The 22,677-nt window shown below is 40.0% G+C and overlaps 1 protein-coding gene across 8 annotated transcripts in view; it reads left to right on the top strand.

The window, feature by feature from the left end:
* The first annotated feature begins 6,896 nt into the window (after window positions 1-6,896).
* The window catches only part of LOC127411226 (SPARC-related modular calcium-binding protein 1-like), a 147,404-nt gene continuing 131,623 nt past the window's right edge, over window positions 6,897-22,677 (top strand). For all 8 annotated transcript variants that reach the window (XM_051646634.1, XM_051646633.1, XM_051646641.1 and 5 more), the window contains exon 1: window positions 6,897-7,221. In XM_051646634.1, coding sequence (XP_051502594.1) covers window positions 7,117-7,221 — 105 coding nt within the window. In that variant the 5' untranslated portion in view covers window positions 6,897-7,116. The remainder of the gene's footprint in view (window positions 7,222-22,677) is intronic.

Genomic DNA, 22,677 nt, shown 5'->3' with positions numbered 1-22,677 from the left:
CGTACTGCAAATAATAGGGGCTCGAGCCACTTGTCCCAATTTCGAGCGTCTTCGTGCACGAACTTACGAATCATATTCTTTAGGGGCTGATTAAATCGTTTGACCAAGCCATCTGTTTTGGGGTGGTAAACGCTGGTCCGAATCGATTTAATCCCCAATAATTCATAAAGTTTGCATAGTGTACGTGACATGAACGTAGTACCCTGATCAGTGAGGATTTCTTTCGGAATAATTCTGAAGAGTGCCTCCGCAACACTTCGTGCTGAAATGTTGTGCAGAGGCACTGCTTCTGGATATCACGCAGCATAGTCCACCAAAACAAATACAAAGCGATGTCTGCATGCCGTCTGCTCTAATGGCCCGACGAGGTCCATATAAATTCTTTCGAAGGGGACCTCGATTAATGGAAGGGGGTGCAATGGCGCTCTTAGGGTGGCTGGCATATTCACCAGCTGACATTCATGGCATGCTGCACACCACCTGCGTACATCCTCATGAATGCCCGGCCAATAGAAATGGGCCATTAGATGGTTCAGTGTCTTTTCCTGCCCTAACTGACCCACCATCAGATTATAATGAGTCATCTGGAATAACATTTCTTGACGGCTCTGCTGTATTAATAATTGGGTTGTATCCCCCTTTGTCTGAGTGTCCTGCATCACCCAATACAACCGATCTGTTATAATAAAAAAACACGGATATGCGAGTCCAACGTCTGGCTGGAGGTGCTGACCATCAATCACTTTCACTTGATCAAAGGCATTCCAAAGTGCCTCTTCTTGCATCTGCTCCAGAGGGAAATCCCCTGCAAGGAATCCTCTAAGGGCTGAGGAAGCCGAGACTTTCCCCTCCCTTACGTCCTCCTGATGTGGAGCTGACGTAGACAGCCCTGGCACCACCTCCCCAGCCAGCGAATCACACACCTCACACTAATACATTTTGTTTCAGGACCCATCCACACACATTCCCCTTAATAAAGTTGTAAATGCCGGCCAATTCATACCAAAGATTAGTGGATGGTAGAGGCGGGGATTAACCGCAGCCTCGACACTATGCTTTTGTCCCAAAATTGAATAATGACCATCATTTCGGGGAAAATTTTGATTATTCCCATGCACACACCTTACCTTCACCCGCCCACTTGTATCCAACGTCTCGGGTTGAACCAAGCTTTGGTGAATGGAGCTTTGATTACAACCTGAATCCACCAAGTCTTGGTATGTACCCCCTTAATACTCACAGGTATCTGGTACGCTCCTGCTCAAATGGGGGTGGCTTGTGGCACATCAGGGATCCAGGCCAATGCCCTCATGCCCACACCCATGGAAGCAGATTCACCAACCTGTGGGGGAGAGCAGAGAGGGTTAGGGGAAACTGGCGGGTTGAACGGCCCATGGGACCAGGGAACCGGTTTTGGGGTTGGAATTCCACGTTTCTGGGGAATAGGAACAGGATGAGGGTAAGGAGAAGGGGAGGGAGGAGAGAGAGCGGGAGAGAGAGAGAGAGAGAGAGAGAGAGAGAGAGAAAAAAGAGGGCTAGCCGGCCCACGAATACGCCACCATATGGTCCTCAGCCAGCTGGACCGCCACATCCAGTGATACCGGTCGGTGGCACTGGACCCACTCCGCTGTCTCTTTCGGTAGCCGGGCGATGAACTGCTCCAGTACCACCAGATCGAGCATTCTCTCGGTGTCACATTCTTCAGCCAGCAGCCACCTTTGGCAGGTGTCACGGAGCTGTTGGGTGAATGTAAATGGACAGCCGTGCTCGCCAAGTATCCGCAAGTGGAAGTGATGTCGATGTTGTTCTGGGCTGTGGCCGACCCGCTGCAGGATGGCCTTCTTCAAGTCCTCGTACACCAGGAGGTTGGACGCAGGAAGTTGTTGGGCGAGTTAGGCTTCCCCGGACAACAGCAGCAGTAGGCGGGCTGCCCACTAAGTGTTTGGCCACTTTCAACTCCAGCCGTCCACTCAAAGAGCTCGAGGAAATCCTCCGGGTCGTCCTGAGGTCCCATCTTTACGAGCGTGATGTGAGGCACAGCCATAAGGGAATCTGGGGTCGTGGCTGAAGACCTCTCCTGGTGTACCAAGCTCCGTAACACCTGCCGGTCCTCCGCTTGAGCCTGGAGGAGCACATGGAACCACTGCTCCTGTTCCATGCACAGGTCAAGCAGAGCCTGATGTTGTGTTTGGTGGATGCTGGTGAGGGCCTTGAACAGCGAAGATGGCATTTTCTTCCTCCTAATCCTGGGTTTCAGCACCACTGTGACAGGTCTCATTGCTCTGTTGTGAATGAGGGAGTGGGAAGCTAGGCAAACAATCCAAAGTAAATCTTTATTTGTATTACTTTTCATTATCCTCACACTGTTTGCTTTTCAGCATAACGGAACTAAGTGCACACATCAAAACTGCTGCATGCATCTCTCTCTCTCTCCCCCAGCGGTCTGGACTGCCCTCTTATCCCTCTCCAGCTCTCACTGTAACACAGAACAGCTGTTAGAGATATTTTCCCACAGGTGTCAATCCTTTACTGTTCTTCCTCTCCCGGCCTCACTCTCCAAAGACGTTGCTCGGCCATGGCCACATCACCACATCACCACAATTATAGTTAAAAAGTACTTATATATATATTTTTTCGCACCATAGGCGATCGTGTCACTTTAGAAGACATACATTTAACAGCTGGTGTTGTATGGATGAAGTTTATGCTGATTCTCTGCGATTTTTGCATCAAAAGAGAAATCTCCATTCACTTGCATTTTAAGGACCTACTGAGCTAAGATTTTTTTCTATTTTTCTTCAAAAGTGTTCTGGTGAAAGTCATGCACACCTTGGATATCATGGGGGAATTTTCATTTTTGGGTGAACTATCCCTTTAAAGAAGACAATTGCTGTCAAAGACATTAACTGAAGGAATCTCTCAGGGTTTGAGTCAAAACTTCAACTTCTCTGAAAGCTGGTAAAACCACAATAAAGCTCAGTCCAGATGTCTAATTACAAAAGCTGTAAAAGGGTTTAACAGCACTAAGAACCACACAATTTAAAGTACAAAGGTATTAAGGACACTTAATGTGAAGTGGGCCTGTCACAGTTATCTTAGGCATCATAATAATCTAAGAGTAGGGGAGAAAGACCTCTCCTCTGTACCGATGTGTTGATTAAAGCCACGGAATGAGCATAGCCTGGCAATAATTGCGTCCGAGTCGGCAGGGTGCCTGCTGGTTGGGGCTGGCTAGTCTTGTCTACAGACACCTGCTAATTTTCTGTCGTCTTCGCTTGCTGTAAACAGACAGTGAACAACCACTGAGGATCTGCGGAAAGGGTCGCAGTGATAATTGGGCAGCACAACCCTTTTCAGTGTGTTCGCCCATCAAACATTTGTTTCAAGTCCAGCCAAGTGACAACAGCCATCTGTGTTGGTCAATGTTTCTCCAACAACAATATTTCACACACCAAAAGGCTTCTTTGTTTTGGATGAGGGCACAGTTAAAGCCGAGGGCAGGAGGAAAGTGGATAAAAGACATAAAGTGATCTCGTTAACATTCCATTAGACACTCCTGTCCCCCCACTTGCCTCTCCCCTCCCCCAGAAATACTTCACACAGTCCCAGACAAGCAGGGACCATCTGGCATAGTGAGGACCAGTGCAGCTGAGCCCTTAGGGAGGTCCAACTGAACTGGAAATCCAAAAGTAATTTAAGGTATATTCCACATACTACCAACCCTGATAGCAGGACCACATGGAAGCAGCCTTGAGCTCAACATTCCCTCTGCTTATCTGATAGTGTCACCCATCATAACCCTGTCAATGCCCAGGGAAAAAAATAAATAAATAAATAAATAAATATATATATATAGAGCCCCCCACTGAATAATGAGTCAGTCTGGGATTAAAAGAAGAGACAGAAGCAATTGAGACAGCCGAAATAGATAGAAGAACTGTGGCCAATTCTCCAAGAAGCTTGGAACATCCTATCTGCCAACAACCAAGAAAAATTGTGTCCAGGTGTACCTAGGAGAATTGGTGCTGTTTTGAAGGCAAAGGTGGCCGCACCAAATATTGATTTAGTGTCGTTTACTCGACTTTGTATGACGTTAATTGATAAATGAAAACAATTTATGGCATTATTTTTTAAGACATCCTCACTATGAAACATTTTTCCCAAGTGCCTAAAACTTTTCCACAGTACTGTATGCATAGTACTGTGTATGTATATATATATATATATATATATATATATATATATAGAGAGAGAGAGAGAGAGAGAGAGAGAGAGAGAGAGAGAGAGAGAGAGAGAGAGAGCAGTATATTGTACAGAGCAGTTGTCTGAGTTACTGTAGACTCTGTCAGTTCGAACCAGTCTGGCCATTCTCTGTTGACCTCTCTCATCAACAAGGTATTTCTATCTACAGAACTGCTGCTCACTGGATGTTTTTTGTTTATGGACCATTCAAAGTAAATTCTAGAGACCGTTGTGCGTGAAAATCCCAGGAGATCTGCAGTTACAGAAATACTCAAACCAACCTTTCTGGCACCAACAATCATGCCACGGTCCAAATCACTGAGATCAAATTTCTTCCCATTCTGATGGTTGATATGAATAATAAATGTATGCGCAGCGTAGTTCTAGTGGGAAGACTAGCAGCTGTACATCATCGCACCATTAGCTAGGTAACTCCTAGCCAATCACATGTAAGCCATCGCTTTATAAGTCTGTTCACATTCTATCACATTGCTGTTTCAGTTGTGCTAACATGGCAACCTCCACCACCCCACCACCACCAGTTGAGTCCCGTCCTGCACAGGAGTAGGCTCCTCGCCCCTGCCTCCTATCTCCGGCAGGATATGACGGTTCCGAGTACAACTTCTTCAGGCTGCCAGATGGGGCTTACGCCAAAGAGAGACATTACATTTTCTGTTTTATATTCAGCAAATAAATGTCATCTTGAATATCACTCAAGTCTGCAAGTCTTCCTGATAGAACTGAAGCTCCTGACCCATATCTGCATGATTTTATGCACTGCACCACTGCCACATGATTGGCTGATTATATAATTGCATGGATGATTGTTGGTGCCAGACGGGCTGGTTTGAGTATTTCTGTAACTGCTGATCTCCTGGGATTTTCACACACAACAGTCACTAGTATTTACTCAGAATGGTGCCAAAAGCAAAAAATATCAAATGAGGAGCAGTTCTGCCGACAGAAACGCCTTGTTGATGAGAGAGGTCAACAGAGAATGGCCAGACAGGTTCGAACTGATAAAGTCTATGGTAACTCAGATAACCACTCTGTACAATTGTGGTGAGAAGAATAGCATCTCAGAATGTATCAGAAGCTAACTTTTTTTTCTTCTTCTTTTATTTTTGAAACAAAACAATTTGTGAAGCAGCAAAATGGAAAAGTCTTACCCAGCTAACAATTTTTGGTTACCAGAACATTACTTTTGGGTTGGATCACAGAAACATTTACAGGAACGGACATAAAGTCCGTTCTCTTTTGGTTAGCCAGGATTTTTTATTTATTTATTTTATTTGACATAAGTAGAATGCTCTGTAGGTTTGGAGAATGTTTCCCTAACGGTCTCCTAACCTCTTTATTCTTATATCCTTTCTGCAACACTGCTGTATGGCAACAATAAATGCGCAAGTAATGTCTTGTTCTGATCAATTTGTTAATTAACCATTACAATAAGTTAAACACATCATTCCACATAATACGGAGGCTTATGTTAAAATGTACAATTTAATTCTACCATTAGCATTAGCATCGGACATTGATACTCAAATACTTAAGTTATTCCAAATAACCAATGACTTCAACACAGTCTAGGGTTTTTTTAAATCTGCAATTTATTGATAGACTTTAAAAATGTAGTAAAAATTCATGGTAACACTTTCTATGAAGCCCATATTTATGTTGCATTGTAAAGTCATTATTACTGCATTAGTACTGTTTCATAATACACCTTATGATATGTTATAATTTCTCATAAACAATTGTAAGCACAATTATACATTATAATACTTACATATTCATAGTTATACCTTAGAGTATAACGCATTATAACACCAGCAACATCCAATTTTATCTGCAGAAGTTATATTGCATTATATATACAGGTATGTGAAATATACTGTATATAATAGGTATGCTTTAAGTAAAGTGACAAAAGTAATGTCTTCTTATAAACATTCATAAGATATTTTTAGTGGTTATAAGACATTACAACAAATGCTGGAAATTATATACATTACACATGCACAAAATACAAATTAACACCCTTTCACTGTACATTTTGAGATATTACGAAAAACACAAAGCTACAAGCTAAATATCTATCAGAAACCCTCTCTCGAGAAAACAACAAATATATGTATGTTGATCACACATGTAGACAGTCTTCTTGGGTGTAGACACACCAAAAAATAAATACATAAATAAATAAATAAACAAACATGATATATATTGGACTCTGTTCAATAAAGTATGTTTGTGAGTCTTATTTGGAGACTTCAGCTTCATAGAAAGTGTTACCAAATTCAGTTAACCTTAATAAAGATAATATTCGATTTATTTTTTATCACTTAAGTGTACCTTTTTTGGCGGACATCACTGCTTCTCTTTATTAACTACCCGTAAAAACAAAATAATTTTTAAATTATGCACATGAGACTGTTTAAAACAAATGCAAACGCAAACGCAAAGCTTTGTGCGTCATTACACTTGAGGTAACCAAAGTGGACTGATGATTAATCCTCGGACTTTTGCGCCCCCTCCCAGTCTAAGCCCTGTCATTGGACCCTCAGAATGTCAATCACGCAACATAAACCCACCTCCTGAGGTTTTATACGCTTCCCAATGTAAGACAAACTATTCAACCTGTAGCGCCAGGCAGGACTGTACATAAGACGGACTGGAAAGAGTGTATCACTACGACATCATTTTGTATGAGTCGTCTCCATGGCACTATGAAACACCACTTTACACATGTAAAGGAAAACCCAACTGAGGACGAATATATTCGGAAAAACACGTTTGGAATTTCCTGCAACTTTGGAACCTTTGCCAATTAAGTTTTATTCTTGTCCATAGACTGTCAAAACATCAGAGAGAATGTACTCCCACAATCTGGTCCTTCTCGTAATTTTGTATTCGCTCACGCTGTTCATGATGATGTGTCTGCCAGGAGCCTCAGCGCAGAAGTCGAATGGTCCGAGGGTAAGTCAGTGCCGAACTTTGATCGCCGCCGCATGATATTCAGATGCGCAACTGCACGTTTGCGCATTTGGAAAGTGCATCTTTCTGATAACTTTGCTGCGTCATTTAAAGTTGTCAATGCGTATACTATTAATACTGGCAGACAAATGAGATTTCAATTTTAGAGCACATGCCAATGTCAGTGTAGTAGCACATGCAAAATATAATAATAATAATAATAATAATAATATAAATATATGAATAATGCATGACAAAAGTCAATCTGATAAAGTTACCATTTGTATGAACCTACTGGTATAGACACAGACTTCAAATTAAATCATACCCCCAATTGCATTGCATCCTAATTGCTACTTTGAGCCTTTTTTAGTCTTTGTCATAGCCTGTTGGGTTAATACATATTAGGTTTGAGAATGACCAGCTAAACTTTCTATAATTACATAATAATCTTCTGGCAATTTTACAGCATCTTTTAACTACCATATAGTGACATTGAATTAAAGTATACACCAGCATATTGGCATTGCATAAAATATTTAGAACATAGTTTAAGCATTTGCCCATACTACTGTTATTATTATTATTATTATTTATAATTTATTAGTTTTAGAAAAGATTAACTAAACAGTCTAGAATACATAATAACCCAATGGGAATTTTACTGTTTATTTATTTATTTATTTATTTTTAACTGCCATACAGAAACATAAAATTAAAGTGTACCACAGATTGGCATTGCATCCTACAAACCATATGTAGAACCTAGTTTTAATGTTGTCAATGCTTCTTAGGTTTATTAGTTTTAGATATACCATGACATCAAGAGTAGGCTTAACCTCAAAAAATTCCATTGCATCTAAAATTCTTATAAATTAGTTTTAGCCTTTGTGCTTATTTATTAGGTTTATACTTGCTAGTTTTAATGAAAGATTAACATATAATCCTAGAATACACAGTAACCCACTGGCAATTTCACAGCATCTTTTTGTGATTCAGCTGAATAGTTGGGTTTTGCTTGCTGAAGCACATTGTGCTGTGCGATTGTCAGTGAGTCTTGAGTGCACCCATTGAACTTTTGTCATAAAGGTCTTTTGCTTCCTGTGCACCCCTCTGTGCCCATAGAAAAGAGGACCGTTGCCTTTCCAATGCAGCATTTAATACGATTTCAACAAAGACAGCTGTGTGGAGTATTTCTTTCTGTAGCTGAATCGGTTTGCAGACAATATTGAATAGTGGTTCTATATGGTGTGTTAAAAAATGACCCCTGGCACCTTTGTTTTTGCATCTGTGGAGATGTCATGTCCATAAGTTAGAAGGTTTGTGTTAAGGTGATGAGCTGTTTCACTTCTCTTCAAATCTATTGTCTGTTATACATTTGACATTTATGACAATTAAATTCATTTAGATGTAATTGGTACCACTTGTCAGGCATAATATGAAAATCTGTCCCTGAAAAACATTTTTGTTCCTCTGTCCTGAAATATTTGAATAATTTAGACACAAGTTTGTTAAGATTGCTACAAGGTCATTGCATGGTCACTCAAAGGTAAACCAAGATTTGACCATTGAGAGTGAAAGTGAGTGAAAATGAGAAAGAGATAGAGAACAGCGCAAGTGAGTTTGAGAGGAAATTTGTGGATGCCGCTGAGGTATTGTCATATTTGTGGTCTGATGGGCTGGCAAGTCTTTATTAAAATCTGTGATGCACACACACATTAAACCTATCAAAAGCACAACATCTGTGTGTGGAACTCAAATAATTAAGAGACCAAAGGACAATGTTCTTATTCAAGCATTGTTCTCCTTGGAAGATTTTTGCAGCAGGTTACAAAATCCAGGCTGATCTCACAGTGAAATCAGAAACAGTATGTAGACTTTTCTTTAACTAATATTTGTCAGTGCTTTATGGAATTTAAAACAGTGCCTCCAGTGGCTAAAGTGGTAAGTGTTGTTGACAGAAATTTTCTGGGTTAAATGTCCACGGAGGGGTGCCAAAAAAAGTTGTTTAGAGCTGTACAGGTAGTAATGCAGTGAAGAGGAATGCATATTTTATAAACTGTACCATTCAATCCAAGCCCCAAACCTAAACCTAACAATCAGTGGAGTAAAAATGTAATGTTAGAGGGAAAATGCAAACTCCGAATTGTGCTGGTCACTGATTATGCGAACACGATTACTTCCTGGTTTCAACGTAATGCAGGTCTTCGACGCTGCTGTCGCAATGAGCTTCAAGTCGTTCCCCTTCCACAGGGGAAGATAAACACACTGGAGACGATGCAAACATGTCTGATAGGAGAATGCACTTGTCAGTGAGTTGGCATAATTTGGCCGATCCTAGGGTACAGGAGGTATCGGAAACAACATGTTGCAAAATAGTCAATTTTTTTTTCATAAAGGGGTAGTTCAAACAAAAATAAAAAAAAAAATCTTCCATCATTTACTTACCCTCATGATGTTCAACTCTATCTGACTTTCTTTCTTCTGTGGAACACAAAGAGAAATGTTAGGCAGAATGTTAGGGACTGACAGCCTCAGTCACCATTCACTTACATTGCATCTTTTTCCCTACAATGAAAGTGAATGGTGACTGAAGCTGTCAGTCCTTCACATTTTGCCAAACATCTCCTTTTGTGTTCCACATAAAAAGAGAGTCAGACTGGTTTGGAACAACATGAGGAGGAGTAAAGTATGTCAGAATTTTCATTTTTGGGTGAACTAACCCTTTAAGAAATTGTAAGAAATTGTCTGAACCAGTTAATCTTTAAAGAATATGTCAGGTCTCATTGTGATATGTTACTAGGTTTTATATATATATTTCAATGTTACAATACATTCTTCTATCTCAGCTTAATATGCAGAAATGACCATAAGTAAGCCATTTGACACTCAAAACACATTTAATCAGCTGCACTGAAAGTCACACGCATCTGTATTGTATAGTATCCACATATCCTCTTAGATATGGAGAAGAAATTAAGTGTTTAGATAACAACACCTCAGTGCTCCTTTACTGTGCTACTGCATAATTATTAAGGAGCACGAGGTTCTACATTTATTACAATTTAAAACTTGCTAAAAAAAAAAAAAAAAAAAAAAAACTCAGGCTGCTGAGAAATATTGTGAAGCATTAGTCTTTGTCATTAATGAGTTTTGAATGATTTGACCTCTTTCCAGACTTATGCAGCCTCTTTCTAATTTTTCTTGTTTTAACACACCCATGATTTTATCTCATGTGATAGGCTTGAATATCTGTTTACCAATTTTCTATTGGCAAGAATTTTACAGCCTGAAATATAATAGTACTCATATGATTTGAGCATGTGCGTGCATGTGTGATGAATTGTCATGCTCGATGACATAGTAAAAACAATGTGGAAATATCTCCACAATCTCCACAAAACACATTTTGCTTCAGTCTTACCTTATTATTACAGGATGTCATAAAGACTGTGTTGAAAAAGTTCTTCAAAGTTAAATGCTTCAAAAGTTGTTCTCCCTTCTGTGCCCCATTCGTAAAAGCTTATCTCGGTACACTGTCAGCTCCAAAAAACAAAAGTGTGAGGACTTAAGGTTGCTGGGCCGTGTGTAAGATGTATTCGGGCCAAGAAGATGCTCGAGCTCTTTTCAGAAAAACAATTGAGTGATTGGGTTTATTAAAAATGAAGAAAGTATGAAAGGAGAGAGGACAAAAGAAAGCGTCGCTTGACAGCAGAGTGATTGTAGGTTTTCCTTTTCCTCATTTAACATGAATTTAGCACACTTTTCCAGTCAATGCAATTCAGAGCTCTTCTACCTGGCCAATTCTGACATCCAGCAGACTTAGAAGTTAATATTTTGTTAGGATTTAATGTTGTCAACAAGTAGAGAAGCGTCTGGGCACAGAGAACGTCTCGACTGTCAGTATGCATATTTTGTCCTATTCTCTGAGATCTTTTGGTTAAACTGGTCCTGTGCAAAGGTCACAGTGAGCTTTCGCTGTTATTTATCTGGTAACATAGTCTGACAAACATGATCCTTGTGTTTGTAGCATGATGTCATCGTGGATTTAAAGGGATAACAGAAAAAACTGAAATAAAAGCTTAAAAAGCTTACAGTCTAATGGGAAACAGATTATAGATGAAGTTCTTAGAAACTTGAAAATACCATAACATTAATTAGCTACATCAAATTATAGCAATACTGTTAAAGAATATTGTATTTTTGACTTGTAGTTCTGGTTGGAATCATAGTTTAGTTATAGGCCGACTTTAAAAGAAGCAAGGGTGACTTGATAGAACAAAGCATAATTCTTTTTGTTAGGTCATGCAGCCTTAGTTTAGTTACATATAACAGTTCACATACAATAATTTAAGAAAGATTTTATGTTGTAACATCACATCTTACTAGAACAGGTGTTTGAAGTTTTTTGCTTTGTAACAAAAGAACAAGGAAAAAGTTGAAAAAGGATGGCAGTTGAGCATATGTTGTTCTGTAACCTCGAAAGATGTTACTCAACCACAGTTTAGAAGAAACCCAGCTGTAAAATTAATAACAAAAATACAGACATAAAAAGTGTAGTTCCAGACAAAAAATAATTCTAAAATGTTTTTGCCAATACACCATTGAAAAATGCATACTGGTGGACAATTATTATAGTATTTTATTACAAGGCTCTCTGGAATACTCAGTTCTGATTGGTCAATGGCGCCATCTAGCAGTCCGATATTGCTCTGTAACAACCGCACATCCACATATTAGATCGCTCATCCGGGCTCTGTGAGCCATATCTCCTGCTCTCGGATCACTGTGTGATCTCTACAAGCTAGCTAATAAAATCATTTCAACTCAAATCAATGTCCATTTATTTGTTTATTTGGCAAGTAGTCTTGTAATAGGCTGAATAATGAGGAGTCAGATGGTCATTTTCACAAAATAAACAAACACCAACAGAACTCAGATGCAAACCGGAGGTTGATTTCAGCTGTTCAGCGATTTCTTTCTTCTCAAATGATATACTTTCAACGCAAATCAATATTGTATGTCCATGTATTTATTTATTTGATTTGTTTTATTTGATTAGTAGTCATGTGATAAGCCGCTTCACATCAGGGTCCTGATCAACCTGTCCGGGTTTATTGTGTGATAACAACCGGCTGACTGTACATTATCCCTTACATAGCATACAGTAGTTCTAACTCTAAATCCTAATTGGAAGAAATCATGTTTAATACCATTGTAAAATGCAGATAAGTACAAACTCGTGCACATAAAGGTGTAAATGGCAGCTTGATCTCATGAAAATTATGTAGATACAGGGGGTGTGACTGCATTGCATCAGAGATATCACTTTACTCACAACTAATTGGTTCAGTATCAGTTTGCGATCTGTAGCCCCGAATAAAACCTGTTTGTAACAGTCTAAGGATGGGCAAGGAGCTCCATCACGGCCTGGCCACGCCCTCCTCCTATTCACACTCCTCCCCTGCCCGATTCAGGCTGGTGTGCCACCGGTCTGACTAACTCCGCCCCCCCCCAGACGCTGCCCTCCCGGCCGTTCTGTCAGCCGGTGGCCCACCCCGCCTCCTGTGAACCTGGAGGGAGAGACGAGGGGAGGCATGGGGAGAGGGTAAAGCGGAGACACAGAGAGAGAGGGAGAGAGAGAGGAGCGAGAGAAGAACTTGCTCGCCGGCTCCTGGACGCGTTGTCGTTCAGTCCTCAACCTCTCCTCCACGCTCTCCAAACGGAACCGCTCCTCCCATTCTCGGCAGACAGCCGCAGTTCCTTCGGCTCTCAGTGGGCGGCAGTGAACCCTCCGTCCCCAGGCAGACGGCTGCTCCCCTGGTGGATGGCAGCAGCGAGGACTTCATGACAACGCATCCCTCCTCCTTCCCAGGTTTTGGCCCCACTGTAACAGTCTAAGGACAGGCAAGGAGGAGGCAGGAACTGGCTGAACAATAAACAAACTTTAATGATACAATTGAGCTTAAAACAACATAAAACATAAGGACACAGACACACATGCAACACAGCCGCGTGCGACTCTCTCTCTCGAACCGGCATCTCTGGCTTCCCCTTATCTTGCTCTCCCGCTGATCAGCTGATTCAGCGCCAGCCATGCTCCATCACGGCCCGGCCATGCCCTCCTCCTCGCCACACTGTTCCGGAGCAGGTTAGCCATATAGCTTAAGTTGCTATGGCGATGAACACTGGTAAAGTCCGACCCACCTTCTTGAGCCCAAAAATGTTTGCTCAAACTCAGACGTACCTGGGTAGTCATGGAAACCGGCTTCGTGCAACAGGCCAATGATCATTTTAAATCAACAAAATCTACTTCCCTACCCTAAACCTTCAATCTAAACCTAACCGCTATTGTCAGTAAAAGAGAATATGCAATGAAAAACAGATTTGACTTAAAGTTAATGGTGCATCGAATGTTTAATCAACAAAACATACCTCCCTACCCTAAACCTTGAACCTAAACCTTAAGGATAGTATCATAAAAAGCAAAGGATGACATGAAAAACACAATTGCTGAAACAACTACACAGTTTGTGGTGCTTCAATTACACTTTGAACTCACGTGTCAACTCGCAATCTCTTCAGGACTCGTACGTCTGTACTTTGCATAGGAAGTGCAACGCTCTATCAGTTGAGCTACTGCTCAAGTTGATTGTGTCTAAACAAGCTTGTAAATGTAGTGTGTTATGTGATGCAAACATTAACATGTATCACCTTACAAGTCATGCACTACAGTAAAAGTGTTTAGATGTCTTAAAGGGATAGTTCACCCAATAATGAAAATTCTCTCATTATTTTCTCACCTTCATACCATCCCAGATGTGTCTGACTTTCTTTCTTCTGCAGAACACAAATGAAGATTTTTAGAAGAATATCTCAGCTCTGTTGGTCCTCACAATGCAAGTGAATGTTTACCGGAACTTTGAAGGTCCAAAAATGACATAAAGGAGGCATAAAAATAATCCATATGACTCCAGTGGTTAAATCCATATCTTCTGAAGCAATATGATAGGTGTGGGTGAGAGACAGATCAATACATAAATCCTTCTTTTACTATCAATCTCCACTTTTAACCAGCCCCAACCAGTAAGTGGCTGAATGTGAAAGTGAAAGTCACTTACACACCAGAATGTGGTACTTGATTTTCAGTAAAAAAAAAAAAGGACTTAAATATTGATCTGTTTCTCACCCACACCTATCATATTGCTTCAAAAGATGTGGATTTACCCACTGGAGTCTTATGGATTACTTTTACAGTATACTGGACCTTCAAAGTTCTGGGCACCATTAACTTGCATTGTGAGGACCAATATAGCTGAAATATTCTTTTAAAAATCTTTGTTTGTGTTTTGCAGAAGAAAGAAAGTCATACACATCTGGGATGGCATGAAGGTGAGTAAATTAAACTTCTGACTTCAAAAAAAATAAAATAAAAAAAAAATATTATATATATATATACAGTGCATCCGGAAAGTATTCACAGCGCTTCACTTTTTCCGCATTTTGTTATGTTACAGCCTTATTCCAAAATGGATTATATTCATTATTTTCCTCAAAATTCTACAAACAATACCCCATAATGACAACGTGAAAGAAGTTTGTTTGAAATCTTTGCAAATTTATTACAAATAAAAAATGAAAAAAATCACATGTACATAAGTATTCACAGCCTTTGCCATGACATTCAAAATTGAGCTCAGGTGCATCCTGTTTCCACTGATCATCCTTGAGATGTTTCTACAACTTGATGGGAGTCCACCTGTGGTAAATTCAGTTGATTGGACATGATTTGGAAAGGCACACACCTGTCTATATAAGGTCCCACAGTTAACAGTGCATGTCAGAGCACAAACCAAGCCATGAAGTCCAAGGAATTGTCTGTAGACCTCCGAGACAGGATTGTATTGAGGCACAGATCTGGGGAAGGGTACAGAAAAATTTCTGCAGCATTGAAGGTCCCAATGAGCACAGTGGCCTCCATCATCCGTAAATGGAAGAAGTTTGGAACCACCAGGACTCTTCCTAGAGCTGGCCGCCTGGCCAAACTGAGCAATCGGGGGAGAAGGGCCTTAGTTAGGGAGGTGACCAAGAACCCGATGGTCACTCTGACAGAGCTCCAGCATTTCTCTGTGGAAAGAGGAGAAACTTCCAGAAGAACAACCATCTCTGCAGCACTCCACCAATCAGGCCTGTATGGTTGAGTGGCCAGACGGAAGCCACTCCTCAGTAAAAGGCACATGACAGCCCGCCTGGAGTTTGCCAAAAGGCACCTGAAGGACTCTCAGACCATGAGAAACAAAGATTGAACTCTTTGGCCTGAATGGCAAGCATCATGTCTGGAGGAAACCAGGCACCGTTCATCACCTGGCCAATACCATCCCTACAGTGAAGCATGGTGGTGGCAGCATCATGCTGTGGGGATGTTTTTCAGCGGCAGGAACTGGAAGACTAGTCAGGATCGAGGGAAAGTTGAATGCAGCAATGTACAGAGACATCCTTGATGAAAACATGCTCCAGAGCGCTCTGGACCTCAGACTGGGGCGAAGGTTCATCTTCCAACAGGACAACGACCCTAAGCACACAGCCAAGATAACAAAGGAGTGGCTCCGGGACAACTCTGTGAATGTCCTTGAGTGGCCCAGCCAGGGCCCAGACTTGAACCCAATTGAACATCTCTGGAGAGATCTGAAAATGGCTGTGCACCGACGCTCCCCATCCAACCTGATGGAGCTTGAGAGGTCCTGCAAAGAAGAATGGGAGAAACTGCCTAAAAATAGGTGTGCCAAGCTTGTAGCATCATACTCAAAAAGACTTGAGGCTGTAATTGGTGCCAAAGGTGCTTCAACAAAGTATTGAGCAAAGGCTGTGAATACTTATGTACATTTTTATATAAATTTGCAAAGATTTCAAACAAACTTCTTTCACGTTGTCATTATGGGGTATTGTTTGTAGAATTTTGAGGAAAATAATGAATTTAATCCATTTTGGAATAAGGCTGTAACATAACAAAATGTGGAAAAAGTGAAGCGCTTTGAATACTTTCCAGATGCACTGTGTATATATAATATATATATATATATATATAGTTGAAGTCAGAAGTTTACATACACTTAGGTTGAAGTCATTAAAACTAATTTTTTAACCACCACAGATTTTTTTTTAACCACCACAGATTTTATATTAGCAAACTATAGTTTTGGCAAGTCATTTAGGACATCTACGTTGTGCATGACATGAGTAATTGTTCCAACAATTGTTTACAGACAGATTGTTTCACTTTTAATTGACTATATCACAATTCCAGTGGGTCCGAATTTTACATACACTAAGTTAACCATGCCTTTAAGCAGCTTGGAAAATTCTTGAAAATTCTGTCAAGCCTTTTGGCAATTAGCTGCTAACTGGCGTCAATTGGAGGCGTACCTGTGGATGTATTTTAAGGCCTACCTTCAAACCCTCAGTGCCTCTTTGCTCGACATCATGGGAAAATTGGAAGAAATCAGCCAAGACCATAGAAAAAAATAATTGTGGACCTCCACAAGTCTAGTTCATCCTTGGGAGCAATTTCCAAACGCCTGAAGGTACCACGTTCATCTGTACAAACAATAGTATGCAAATATAAACACCATGGGTCCATGCAGCCATCATACCGCTCAGGAAGGAGACGCATTCTGTCTCCTAGAGATGAACGTTGTTTGGTGCAAAAAGTGCAAATCAACGATTAAAAATCAGGAATTGTGAAAAACTGAGTTTAAATGTATTTGGCTAAGGTGTATGTAAACTTCTGATTTCAACGTGTGTGTGTGTGTGTGTGTGTGTGTGTGTGTGTGTGTGTGTGTGTGTGTGTGTGTGTGTGTGAATTTTTTTTGGTGAACTATCCTGTTAGTATAACATTGTGTGAGGAACAATATAAAAAATATTTATGAACCGATAATCTACAGTTTTATTTGTGATTTTTGTTAAAGGAAATAAAAGTCAGTGTTGTTGTAGCACTCTAGTGTATATTTCACCAGGAAAGTGCCACGATATGTACAAGGAGCAGTAAAAATCTTTTCGCAAAAATGTAGGTATAGTAACATGATTCTATGAGACAAGGTTGGTAAATAGCCAGTTAGGCTAATGAGCTATATTACATGTAGGAAGTATTGTTTATTTAGATTTTTTATTATTAATAAATGTAACTATTTAATGTATTTATTGAATAATATCATATTGTTGTTCCTGCTGTTTTATAAAAGCAGTAAGAGACTTTAGGTTGCGTGTCAGTGATTTTACTCTGGTGTGGTGAGGAGGAGGGCTGGGCCGGGCCATAACTACGCACACCCGGCCCCCAATGGGGCTAATCAGCCGAGGAGGGGGATAAGTGCAGTGGGGCGCGGCAGTTCGAGAGAGCGAGAGCCACATGCAGCTGACGTGTATGTTGTGTGTCTAAGTTCTTATTAAATATTATTTTGACTGTTCAGTTGGTTCCCGCCTCCGCCTTTCCCAACCTTAACCTTGTTACATATGGTTAAGGGATTTTAACTGTGGTAAAATAAGAATAGCAAAGTAATATCATTGCCTCTCGTGGCTTTGCTCTAATATAGGCTAACTCTTTTGTCCTAGCAGATTTGTGGGTTATTTGTAATTGTGAGAAAAACGCTTTTGTCTTTGGCCAAACTTTAAATTACAGCTTTTTCTCCAAACGTGCTTTTGCATCCGCACAACATGATTTGTACCCTTCATAGATCACTTCAGTATTTTATGACTTTGAAGTCTGGATTTCATTGAGCATGAACTTTTCCCATCATGACAATGCAAAGTTTCATCTGTTTTCATTTGGTAGTTCAATTAAAAAATACAGCATAAGACTTCCCACAGCATTCGTTTCTCGGAAGCAGCTGTACTCCCAAATTGTTTCAAAGCTGCAAAATATGCCTTTGCAACGTCATGAACAGGTTTCATGCATTAACTCCTTTCAAACATTTTTTCCATTTATGGACTAAATCTATAGATCTATTGATTCTTTTTAATAGAGCTCTCCACACTTCGTGGTAGTTAGGTCAAGCTGCCCTGCAAAAGTTAAACAAACACGACCACAGTGTGAATGATTAAAAAATGCAGTGTATACTTTGAGGTTGGCCGGGGATGCAGGTCATACAACATACCTGGTCGAGTGCATCACCGAAAACCTTGTAAAGTCATGTAAAGGACAAACACAGCGAGCCAAGTCTGTGCTTCATGCCAAGACTGCATTCTCTTAGCTCTGCAGATGAGTGCCAAACCCCCCGCACCCCCCTTTCCTCTTTTTATAGGAGTGATCCACATCACACCCTAAGTGCAGGTTTTAGTGTGTGTTTGTGGGTGAAAGGGAGAGTTTATATGTAAATCGTGTTTTACATGCAAGTGCATATCTGTGTGTATTTGGCAGTGTTGGGGAAAGTTACTATAAAACTAACTACAAGCTACTCTTTTAAAAAGTATTTAGCTACACTACAAGCTTCTAACAAACAGCAGCTAACTACATCAAAGCTATTTAAAGAGTGTGTGTGTGTGTGTGTGTGTGTGTGTGTGTGTGTGTTTGTGTGTGTGTGTGTACTGTATATAACAATCAACCTGATAGTTACATATTTAATTAGGGTGACATACCCTTGGTTATTGCAGGCATGGTTACTACAATATTAATCTACTAAAACCATGATTACTATATGGACAGGCACTGTAGTATTACTGTTGTGAAACCATGGTTAATTGTATCATAACCATGGTTACTGTAAAAATAATAATATAAAAATAAAACATGGTTACTACAGTTGTGGTTACTACAATATTACTTTAGTAAAGCCATGGTTTCCATCAAAGAACATGGCTGCTTCTGTCATGGTTATTATAATATTACTAAAATAAAACCATGGTTAATTTTCGTAAGGGTTAAACAAACAGGGTGACAACATTATATTAAACAAATGTATACTTTATATACACTAATAAACTAGAAGATACTAGGTGAGCGTGTTTGATTACTCCCTCGGCTTCATTGTTGCATTCACAAAACAATGTGATAAACATTTTGTGAAGCTAGAGCTACTTGTTGGAAAATGTAGCTCGTTACTGGTTACTTACTGGAACTACTGTCACGCTACTGAAAAAAATTTAAAGTTAGTAGAGCTGCCACTTTTGATTAATACTCCTTAACACTGGTATTTAGAAATGGAGCACGACAATGATCGACCACTTTTTCAGTGGCATTGGTTCTCAAAGTATTTTCCCATTAATTTTCTCAATGGAGATTTCTAAAAGATCTTTAATAAAAAAAATTAAGCCATGAGCCAAATTAACCAGGACTGACAACAAACTTCAATTTTAAAGAAAAAAGTATTTAAAAATTCAATATATTTTTACGTTCATTCCAAAATATTCAGATATATACAAATATAAAGTAGTTTTGGAGTGTAGGGAGGCTGACTTGACCATGGCCACATACACACTGCATCTCAATTCAGTTGTCAGTTCACTTTCAAGTGGTTAATCCTGTTCTGTACCAGCCTGATCACACAGTGAAATCGAAATGAGTAGGTCAACTTTTCTTTAGCGAAAATCGGTATATGCTGACCGAAATTTAAAACACTGCCCCCAGTGGCCAAAGCATTAAGTGTTGTTGGGTGTGTAGGCACATGTAAGCTCCATTTACATCCAACAGAGGTCGGCAAAAGCTAGTTGTGAAGCGTGTTCTTTTCACCTATACAGGATGCAATACAGGAATGTAGAGGAATGCATATTTTACCACCCAACCTAAACCTAACCATTAGTTGAGTAAAAATGTAATGTAAGAGGGAAAAATGCAACCTCTGAATCACACTCGTCACTGATTATGTGAATGCGACTACTTCCTGGTTTCAGGTGGGTATCTGAATCTGGGTCTCTCAAGCTACTCGTGACGCACATCCGGTCGCGCCACAGGGGAAGGTAAACATGTTTGAAAGGAGCTGCCATTTGTCAGTGAGTTGGCATACTGTTGCTGATCCTAGGGTACCAGAACTTTCGGAAATAGCATGCCAGCTTCTCGCGTGATCATGTGTTCTGTACACACACAGTTCGATAACGTACTGGTGTGACAGCCACATTCTACAACTGAATTAACTCCCAAAAAATCAGGTAGTGACAACTGCATTTTCATAAATTACAGGCAGTGTGTATGGAACTGAACAACAAGTTGTTAATAACGTGATCAACAGCGCATGAGAAAGGTGTGTCTGCACCTATTTATGTATTTCAGTGTGTCTCTCGCCACTGTAGTTCAAATTTCGACCACTCATAAGCCCTGTAGTCTCGCTGTAACCCAGACATTACTGTAGTCCAGAGAAAGAGTGCGCTGTTTATCAGCAGTTGCTAAGAAGTGCATGAACAAAACTTAGCGATTCTGTCAACGGCAGCAAACTACACATTACCAGATAATACGTTTCTGGTGGATAATCTCTGTGTTTAAAAACAGCGAACACAAAATGGGTTAAGCTGGTGACATTCATGTTTTCTGTTCACAGGCACAAAATGCTACAGCATTGCTATGGTTATCCCTTGTCAAGCACTGTATTCTGTACACACGTTGAACAAAAATTGAAAGAGACTCACTCCCACATTTAAATGCGGTTGTCACTTCCGGAACTTTGTAGTGCGTATGTGGCTTATGTCATTTGTAATCATTTATGGGAGTTGGCAGTTGCTACTGTGGTCTTTTGTCCTGATTTATGTTTCCATGGCAACCACAACTTTTCTGATTTGTGTATATCCTTTCAGCATTAAGGGTAGTGTAGTTCTTCACCAGGAATTAATCTATTAAATCAGATTTTAAATAAATCAATAAATAATTTGACTTGTGGCTTCTACAGAAGTACATATAATTGCTTTACAATCCCAGAGCTCATGGTTGGTCTGTCTAAAAAGGTTAATACATTATTGTTAAAAATCTGTTTCTCTATGGTGAAAATGTATCAGATTTTTACTTCCGAAACCCGACTGTTGGGCTCTATGCGATTGATGTGTGTTTGCATGTGTATGTATGTGTGCACTTGTGTTTCCAGTCTAAATTACACTAGGCAGACAGCAGACTAGGACAAGGACTGGAGCTGATAGAGCCAGAGCTACAGTAGGTAGTCGAATAAAGGGAGAGAAATGTGTGTGTGAGAGAGAGATAGGCAGAACAAGTTGGGAGACAGAGTCATGGGACAAAGGGCTGTTCTCCCTTGGTGGGCCAGAGGCAGTGCTGTGTGCTGGATATGCAGTGAGCGACAGCTGGGGTTTGGATAAGGAAGGTATTCTGACAGAGAGAATGTGTTCTGGGTCAGTGCTAAGGCATTTTGCTGTGGAGAGATAGCAGTAGCTATCAGCATTTAATGATATGGTTAACTCTGAAAAAATACCTTAGATTACCAGGCCTTCCAGAGGCTTCAATTACTTCCCAATAAAAGTAGTGTCCCTTGTACCCCTTTTACAAGTTTCATTAGTGGTAAGGAATGCCACCTTTTTGTCATATTGACATTCTCAAAAGGGATCTGCTCTTCTCTGAATGTTTTGTTGCTACTGCTAATTGTGCTTCTCAGGGGCGAGGCCAGAAATCTCCAAATGAGTGGACCTTGGTGAAACAGGGTGGACCTCTATTCTGTGCCTAATTTCATTGTGAATATAATGAAGCGCACCCCATTCCTCAGCCTTTAAGTCGATATTCGCTCATTTACTTAATACTTAGAGTTGCATAATTGCATGAACAATAACAATATTTTTTTTTAACAATTATTACGTTTATTATTAGAAATTTACCTTAATAGATCATATTGATTCAGTTGTAAATGAAATTGAATAACGCACTCGATTGACGCCATCTCACGCTTCATGATTTTATTCTGTTTAAACACATCGAAAAGCGGTGATCAGTCCCAATAATCACGCTCACGCATGTTCCACCACAACCACTCTCTCGGCTGGCGCAAACCTTAATCTTTATGTATTAACAATATAGGACAGATATACAATAATTACACATATTATTAAAAATATAAAGTCTGTACCTGTTTAATCACATTGAAAAGCAGTGGTCAGTCCCAATAAACATGCTCGCGCATGTTGTATAATGAGGATGAATATTAAATCAAACATTACTACACAAAAAACACAGTAGCTTGAGAAGAGGACATACAATACACTTTCATACATGACAAAACAAAATGTATGTCAATGTTAACTCCAAAAAAAAAAATAAGAAAATGAATAAAAATATTTCTCCAGGGAGCACTCACCCACCACAACCACTCTCTCGGCTGGTGTGAATCTTAATGACCCAACCGGAATCAGTTCGCTACACAGCACCAGCCAATGGGAGGAGAGTGCAGCTTAAATATAATTAAAGTGTCATACACAAAATTAAGTAAAGCAAGTGGAAGCACCTTTCTGACTGTTACACAATGAAAAATGAAATGGCCATAGAAA

This window comes from Myxocyprinus asiaticus, chromosome 20 (genome assembly GCF_019703515.2).
Source record: "Myxocyprinus asiaticus isolate MX2 ecotype Aquarium Trade chromosome 20, UBuf_Myxa_2, whole genome shotgun sequence".
NCBI classification, from domain to species: domain Eukaryota; kingdom Metazoa; phylum Chordata; class Actinopteri; order Cypriniformes; family Catostomidae; genus Myxocyprinus; species Myxocyprinus asiaticus.
Note: the sequence above shows the minus strand (reverse complement) of the source record. Positions and strands in the feature narration are given on the sequence as shown.